Source organism: Corylus avellana, chromosome ca2 (assembly GCF_901000735.1).
Source record: "Corylus avellana chromosome ca2, CavTom2PMs-1.0".
Taxonomy (NCBI): Eukaryota; Viridiplantae; Streptophyta; class Magnoliopsida; order Fagales; family Betulaceae; genus Corylus; species Corylus avellana.
In genome coordinates, this window is record NC_081542.1 from 16,406,312 (window position 1) to 16,415,371 (window position 9,060).

At 35.0% G+C, this 9,060-nt stretch overlaps 1 protein-coding gene across 1 annotated transcript; it reads right to left on the bottom strand.

The window, feature by feature from the left end:
• Window positions 1-921: 921 nt before the first annotated feature.
• LOC132171265 (uncharacterized) lies at window positions 922-7,787 on the bottom strand. Its single transcript, XM_059582540.1, has 8 exons — window positions 7,450-7,787; window positions 7,288-7,355; window positions 6,770-6,836; window positions 6,474-6,628; window positions 6,227-6,297; window positions 3,281-3,349; window positions 2,318-2,418; window positions 922-1,417 (listed from the first exon to the last, which is right to left on the bottom strand). The coding sequence occupies exons 1-8, from the start codon at window positions 7,711-7,713 to the stop codon at window positions 1,118-1,120; spliced, it is 1,095 nt and encodes a 364-aa protein (XP_059438523.1). The 5' UTR covers window positions 7,714-7,787; the 3' UTR covers window positions 922-1,117.
• Between the last annotated feature and the right edge of the window lie 1,273 nt (window positions 7,788-9,060).

Below are 9,060 nucleotides of genomic sequence, written 5' to 3' on the forward strand. Positions count from 1 at the left end.
GCAGCCTCACCAAAATTATTTTTTGGTTATTTTGGTGATCTAATTTGGTGAAAACACCTTAACTCTTTCATTTTCAGTCTCTCTAATTTGACCCAAAAAATAAAAAATAAAAATAGTGAGCGAATAACACTCACTATTAATAGTGAGTACTATTTATTCATCAAATGAATAAAAAAAGTGAAATAGTTAAAAAAAAATAAACAAATATTTGAAGAAAAAAAATATTTAAGTGAAATAATGAAAGTAAATTGTTAAAATAGTGAAACTATTGGAGATGTTCTAAAAAAGTGAATAGTTAAAATAGAGAAAAGTATACTTTTAGTTATGTTGGTGAGTAAAATTTGGTGAGGCTGCTAATAATGCTCTTAGAAAGTCTTGGTAGATCACCATTGGAAAAATCTCAACAATATCAATAATATCCTTACAATTTATTTATTTATTTTTTAAAATCCTTAGGAAGACAGAGGAGCTCACAATTAGTTCATTTTTATGCTTAAGAGTAATTCAAAATGCCACACTAATATTTTTATCTTTATTTAATTATGTTGATGTGCGTTAAAAAAAAAAAAAAATCAAATGACTATTAAACCTTACCACAGTAGCATAATAAAAATGGAAGAAAGTGTGGTGTATACAGCATTGCTCTAAAGATATATGTCAGTTTAATAAAGTAAAATTTTCTTTTTAGATGTCTCAATTTTTTTTAATCTAATTTGAAAGAAAACTTTATCTTGCTTTTATATGTTGCCAAATGGAGGTCGGGCACTAGTTCCATTCTCTTTGAACATTCGGAGTGCTCTCCATGGGCCAAGTGTCATTACAACATGTACTTCTCACAGGGTAAAACTACATGTGAGAATCACATGCTTTAAGGATATATGTTAACTTAATAGACTGAGTTTAAAAAAAATAAAAATAAAAAATTCCCCCGACCAAATTTCCTTTAGATAAAATATGAACTTCTAAGGTTAATGCCTTTTGCAACAAGTGACAAAACCCACTAAGGTGTAATAAAGTAACACCTTAATCCAATAAAAAATGGAATGTAAGTGGAAGTACCAAGAAGTACAAACCTAGAAGTACATGATACAACTACAATTGCAAACACACTGCTATGCTAAAGGTTGCTGTCCATGGTTGTGTAGGGCCTTACAGTAGTGGTTCTGAAAAGCTTGTAACCAACAAAAAAAGAGAGGCATAAAGAGGCTACTGATACCAGAAGGGCAAAGGCACTGGAAACATTGGCGGAGCCAATTGTTGCAGACTTGGTGAGCTTAGAATTTCCAGAAGAGATTTCCAAGGGTACCCAATCACAGTGAATAGAATAGTGTCCAGAACCATGCCATGGTTGTCCATCAACCGGATACCAGAATGCTACTGACATCTTACTTGATCCACCAATTGTGAACTGAGCATCCTGCAGGAACCAGGTAACATTAACAAATTAAGGTTCTGTTGTCACAACACAAATATGTAACTGTGCCAGTAGATCAATGTCATTCATAGATAACATTGGATTCTCTTCAATCTAGAGAAGGGGGTTTGAAACAAATTTCGACACAATGAAGAAGAATGGATGCATGAACTTCAGCAAGACACAGTTTTTAGAACATGATTCCCTTTAAAATTTTGAAGAATTAAGGTTTTGTAAGAATGTGAGATTAAAACACAGATCATCCTTGTAATATCTTTGGCTGTCTTCAAGCTATAGAACAGTGTTAGAAACAAATTTTAACACAATAGAAAAAGAAGATCAACAAGATAAACATCACATTATCCAGAAAAAAGTTTCCTCAAGTTGTAGTCAAATTTGCCTCCCTTTGTAGCAAGGTGGAGGGTGAGGTCGCGGGTTCTAGTCCCACCAGGTGCGTCTAACTTACAATAAAATAAAAATAAAAAATAAAATAAAAAATAAAAATAAAGTTTCCATTTTGAAAATTGACTTATTTTCAAACAAACATAGTGAAATTTATATTACAAAAATGACCTACTTGAAACAAAGATAACCAAAAAGCTCATTTGACTAATATCAAAATTTTAACAATTGCCTTCTCAAAATAGATAAGGCAATTGTATCAAAATTTTGAGGGCAATCTTCATTGGTGATATTCATGAACTCTTGCTCGATAACAAGGATGTTTAGTCTTGGTCCACGTTTCATTATCCTCTTTGTTTAACAACTGAAGGACCAGTGACTTATGCAAGTAACTTGCGTACTACGGATTAAAAGATTTGTGCAAAATACATAGATCATGCACTAGCAATTTTTTCAGTCCCAGATTACTAAAACACTGAATGCAGCAATTGAGATTCATACCTGTTGAAGACGATCCATTGTTCTCAAAGGTCTAGAGAATTCAAAATAATATGTGCCTTTTTTACCATCTGAAGCATATGGACTATCTTCCTCTATAAAACCTGTAATAGGTAATTATCAAATATTAATGTTGAATAAGAAATATAGTATTGTAATTTACAAAATGAGGCTATGAATAAAGGTGAAACATAAGGCACTTTTCAGAAACACAACTAAAAACTAATAAACAAACAACCACATGACAACGCCGCAACGGTGATATGTAAAAAGCACACGGTCACAAGGAACTTTAATTAGATTAGTCATAATAAACTAAGTGAAGTTGTTTGTCTTTTCTATTTCAAATTACTTGACTTTAGACACAAGCATGGTTAGGGATCTTAACCCTACCTGAGCTGTTAGATCACCAGTTCTCCTAAGCTTAAGATGATAAGAAATTATACATTTAAATTAATATTCTAACATGTGAAATGTTTAATTGAAAATGAGAGATGAATGACGAATGCAAGGGTCAAACTCAGAACCTTTGTTCTGATACCATGTTAAATCATTACCTATCCCAAAAGCTTAAGATGATAGGAAATAGTGAATTTAATTATTTATTTAATATTCTAACATGGACACTACTGATAAAAAGAAAAAAAAAAAGAAAAGGAGGAAGGAAAGAGATTAATACTTACAGATGAACAGAGAAGAAAATGAAATATATTAATAAAACAACTTAACTTATAAGTCACATATGTATGTGTGTATTGATGTGCATGCTTATATCGTGTATATGGATCATCCAATTGAAGCCTCATTAAAATTATGCATCCATTTTTTTAATTGCTCAGCACTTACTGTTTCAAGTTTCTGATGCGGCCAAGTGATAGTTCTATGCAAATGGAGCATCCAACTATTTATATGGGTGGAGAACTAATGTTTGAATATCAAACCCTCAACAAAAAATTAGTTAATTACCAGAATGAGTAGTGAAGCTACTGTGCCACCATGCGCCTTTCCAATCATTCTGTGCACTAGTATCATTTCCTGAAAACGGAAAAAGATAAACCATTCATAATTTGATCATTACAGTATTATCATATAAGAAACAGAAAAGCACCAAGCAAAAGCTAGAGGAGGGGAAGGAGGAATAGAGGGAAACTATATTTAGGCATATGCAACACAGGCACGGGTACAAAAATTGACCCACGATATTACCCTCCACCGCTTACTCATCGGAAGAGGAGATGCCATTTGGTTCAAAGACCATTAGCATAGGAAAAGAGATAAAACAATAAATCAAAGTGAAACTTGGGGATTTCCATGTGCCTTAAGGGGTATGTATACCAATGGATGAATAAAAATTTCAGTTGCAAAGAGATACTTTTTCACAAAAGCAATGAAAGGCATCATAAATCGTCAGTGGCCTTTATAGTAAAAAATCGATCAAGAATTCAGCATTAGGGGTGAAATTTAAAACCACCTAACCGCAACCGCTAACCGCCCAGGTGGTTGCGGTTAACGGTTAGTGGGTTTTGGAAATCCGCTAACCGCTTTATATATATATATAACAATAAGTCGTTGTAGCATAGTGGTTGAAATGATTTTTTTTGGTTGATTGAAATGGGCCTCAAGCTTCAAGTTCAACCATGTTGGTTTTTTTGGTTGCTTATGAGTTTATGAACTTGTTTGTGTTTTATTTTATTTCTATATTGTGTATAAGACTACAAGTGAAGTGATGATTTTGTTGTAATTTTATTTGTATATTATATGATGTGTAGATTTGTAGAAGGTGGCCAACAAGATTTTGGTATATAGCAATTTTTAATGCTAAAATGGCAATGAAAAGGAAAGGAAAAAAAAAAAAAACGTTTAAAATGAGCAAAAAAAAATGTTTAAAGTGAGCCTAAAACCGGTACAAAACTAGCCCAAAATTGGTAAAAAAAAAAAAAAGCCCCCCAAAAGCGGTTATCCCAAAGCAGTTAACCGCTACCCGGTTAGCTGAGGCGGTTAGTAAAAATTACTAACCACTAACCACTAGCTGAGGCGGTTGCGGTTTTAGCCACTAACCGCAACCGCTATTTCACCCCTATTCAGCATCTATCTTTTGTCATAGACTATGATTATCATGGTATACAAAGTACAAACCAATAAAGTAACAGTAATCTTGTCAACTAAATTCATGGAGAAATTTTACAAAGACTCCAAGATTCATAATTGCGAGTAAGAACTAAGAATTCCATCAGCTTAAACACCAAATTGTTTCATACAAAAAAAAAAAAAAAAAAAAAACTAAGCCATTGTTTGGTTGGGCTTTCTATTTAAAAAAATCTTTTACGACGCCAAAAAAGACATTTGCTTCTTCTTTTTTTCCCTAGTTTCCTATGGCTACAAAAGCAAAACTCGGCTCATGTTCAACACAAGGAATTTTAATGAAAAATATGGATTCATATATGTCATCATGTTGATAGCAATGTCCGGGATCATGGTGTTCAAGACTGACTTCAAGGGGATAAAGTAGGATAAAGGCGTTGTTGAAAACAAAACCGTGATGAGGTGTTGAATGACATGGTAGTATTAGCATTATTAGAAGTGTTCCTAACAATGGAGTTTTGTCTCATTATCTAATCATGTCAACTTAAAAGATATATATATATATATATATTACAGTTCCACTTTCACTTGATCCATTTACTAATAAAACCCATGTATTACTGCAAGCTTGAAAGGTTCCTTTTTAGCTTAATTGAGAGATATTGTTTCACATGTCATTCAAGGTGCCCTAGGAGTGCCTACCTTCAATAGTTAACTGCCCCATTTAATGTCTGCCCTCAAGGGGTAGTACTCTTCCTCTTCCAAATTTTAATATATACGATATATACATAGTTCGTTCAAGTAAATCTTACAATTCCTGTGGATGAATTTAGCATACGAAGCTATAATAGATTTATATTTTTGCAAAAGCTAAAGTTATGAGGACAAAGTTTTCCTCCAACGAAATTCCTCCAACTTAGTTTATTAAACTAACATGTATCCAAAATGCTGCATTTTGGACATATATTTGTTTAATAGACTAGGTTGGAAGAAAACTTTTAATTCCTCCAACCCAGTTCGAAAGAAAACTTTGTCCAAGTTATGAATGATGAACTAAAGCAATACTACTTCTTTTGATTTTCTATTCAAAACCAAGTCTAGTATTACAAATTAAAAGACGTGTATGAACAGGAATATCATAAGAAAATATGGCTTTAGAGGAGATGCTTTCATATGGAAAAAATAAGTATAAAAAGGAAAAAGAAAAGAAATAGGAAGAATGAAACAGGTATGAAGCCATTGAAACACCAGATTTTTTTCATAAAAGTAAATAGAAATGTAAAATCCACTGTAGATTAATGATTTGCTTAATATCGAAGGTGCTAAAGAAATATAGGAGGGCTAAAAGAAAAATGATAGAGGCTGTTACAAATGCATGGCTGCAACAATTTAGAGGACACCAAGGAGGAAGTAGAGTTGGCTTAGTGGGCATAAGGGAAGGCTAATATATAATAGTCTAACATTATATATTAGACTATTATATATAATGAAGATAAACATTAAAGATATGTTTTTCAACAAGACAATTGAAGATAAACCAAATATTTGAATGATTCTTTTAGCTGGGTCCCAAGATCTGCAAAGCATGCAATGGACTGCATCACAGATAGGGAATTTTGATTTTGGAGGAGTCATGGGTTCCATGTCACTTTCATAGATGCTGTATCCCTCTTTGTTTTCCTTTACTCTTTTATTTTTATTTTTTTGAACAATTGTTTTCCTTTACTTAAAAGGTTGTCTAATCTTCTTGGGGTCTCATAAATTCACTCTTCATTTAAAAAATAAATAAAAAATTAGAGCAATAGGATATTTTATTAATTCAAGAAGTACCTGAAGGGCCAAGTCCATCAAGGTATCTACAGTGCGGGGTCCACGCATAAAGGTCAACCAAATGGCCAAACCTGTTCATGAAAAAGTAATTAATAAACATAGAAAATGGAAAAATTATTACATAATCTAAGAAGAAGGGAGATTGTACTACATTGCAGTGACCTTGTACTACATTGCAGTGAAGGACAAAACGTGGGGTTGTACTAAATTGCTGTGAAGATCAAGGATAGGGATTGTACTACATCACCTGTCACCGCCATATCCATCCCTGTTGTCTATCGGGTTGCCACCATAGAGCCGTCCTGGAATAGCATTTCCAATTGAGAAGTGCATCATATCAACTTCATGCCCTTTGCAAGACTTGCTGTTGCATGTGGCTCTCCCTTCAGAACATCCACCCATCTTATAACACAAATCTTCTCAGTTTCAATTATAAAACAGATAGAGGAAATCGAAATGAAGAGCAACAGAAACTTCAAAAAATTATAGGAAAAATAGAAAAGATAATCATAATTTGATAATCACCGGAATAATTTGACTTACATTATGGTAGGTGGCACTTTCTCCAATTTGAAACATGAGAGCAACAGAAGGGCATTTGTTGCTAGTACTGCATTAAGAACAATAAAACCAATTCAACAAGAGCCTTTTGTGTTAAGGACTTGAGGCTTGAAACTGATTGGTCATTCAATTCAACAAAGCATGCACTTCTATTGAATATCCATGAAAGCATGGCATGGCAAAATAGAATTTTGCAGAGAGCACACCAAAGTTGACTTAAAATTTGATACCAATCAAATTGACAAATCATCAAAGTTATGAAACCCATATAGTTTCTTCGCCTTCCGATCAATTTTAGAGACCATAACACCATGTAAGAAGATGGGGAAGCAAACAATTTTCAGATAACAAAGTTGAATCAGATCTAGTTGCTAGAAAGTGAATACAAAAGCTATGTCGCCAATATTGAACGTGTCCAAACGATCAAACGGACAACAACAAAAAAATCCCACTCAATCACAGATTCAAAAACAACCCTCATTCTCCAAATCAGAACTTACCCTTTAGAGTACACATAGTCCCCATCAACTTGTACCATAAAGAAAGCATCATGACCATCGTGCAAAGCCTGCAACATACCCACATCCATCAATCAAAAAGCAACTTCATACGAAACCCATAACCCCCAGCAAAATTTGAATCAATATTTAGCGAAAGTACACCTTAACGGTCACTTTTCCGCCTTTGTATTCTTTGTCCTCATCTGGGTCGAGAGCAGGGCGGAGAGGGAACTCGAAGCCATCAATGTCCTTCCAGTCGTCGGCGTGGCCGTCGACGGTGACGAGGCCGGGCCTGAACTCGGCCTCCACTTGAATCTCCGAGTCGGCCTCGCAGCTCCACTCGCCCGACTCTTGGTGCGAGCTGACCCGTCCGATCGAGTTGGAGCATAACAAGAGCAATAGAAGTGGCAGCAGGTGTCGGAGCATTGTACGGGTCGAAACTTCGTGATTGAATTGGAAATGGTGTCGTTGGTTTCTGTGTTTCTGTATTTGTCAACGACGCTCGGCTTCAGCTTATTAATTCAGCGTATTCGCGCTTGACTTTTTGGTAAATGAACTCGGCCCGTCGTCGTTTTGCCTTCCCAAATTTCTATAAATATTAAATAATGCCGGTTATTTTGCTCTAATTTCTATAAATTCTAGTTATTATTTCGATTAAAATGATATACATTGACATTGTATCATTTTAACATTTATGGTTTAAAAACGTTCTTCTTTAGTTCATTTTAATATCGGTTTAAAAACATTCTTCTTAAAACCCTAGCAGAGCTTAAGGAAGTGCTGCACAGCTGAGGGGGAGGGGCTCCCCCTCCCCCTCCTCCTCTCTGTCCTTGATCTGTTCCCTCCTCTATTTCCCATTTTCCTTCCCCCCCTCTTTTCCTCGATTTGTGTTTCTTTTCTTTTTTGTGTTTGGTTTTGGATTTCGCTTTATTTTCCATGTTGTTGTTATTTGTTTGCTTGTTTATTTTTTCTTGCTAGGTGTTTGTTTGGGCACACTTTGTGGGTGCCGCTCATGGGGGATTCACTCAAACTTCCCCCCAATTTCTCTGAGTGCGCCACCGATCTCCTCCGCGCTAGCTTTGCCATTTACTGTCTTCTGCTGGGTCTTTTCACGGGTCCCCACCGTAATGTGCTTCCAACGCCATCTATGCATCGGTTTCCGGCAAGCACGCGATCAGCTTTTCTTCCGGCTGCTGTCATCCACCTAGTGTGCTCCTATTTTTAAATGTTTAGTTGTATTGCTTTGATTTTCCCTGTATTTTTCTTGCTGCTTGTAATAAGGTCATGTCCTCTTTCTTAATCTCCTCGCTTGTTATTTTGGTCCAGACCCCTGGGGTTGTGGATGTGAACGATATCCTGGCTTTCGGGTTTAGGAGGATATGTGTCGGCATAGGGTCCTTTTGATCTCAGGGTCAATAAATAAGAGCTACCTATGCATTAGTTTGTGTCTGCTTAGCGCAAATCTGTTATTCCAACTGAAGATTAGTTATAGGTTAGCAGATGTTTGACGTCTTTGATGTGTAATCTTTTAGTTACGACTTTGATCTTTTAGCTTCGGTTAGGATCTTTCAAAACGTTATGTTCTGTGATTGTAAGAGTTTTAATGCTCTTGATTCCTCTATTAATGAGATAAGAATGATTTTCCTTCAAAAATAAAAAAAAACATTCTTCTTTAATTCATTTTAATATCGATCAATCCTATGATTATGGGGTGGTTCGATCATATCCGTAATCAACTAAAGAGGTGGTCAAACCACCCTTAATGGTGTTAAG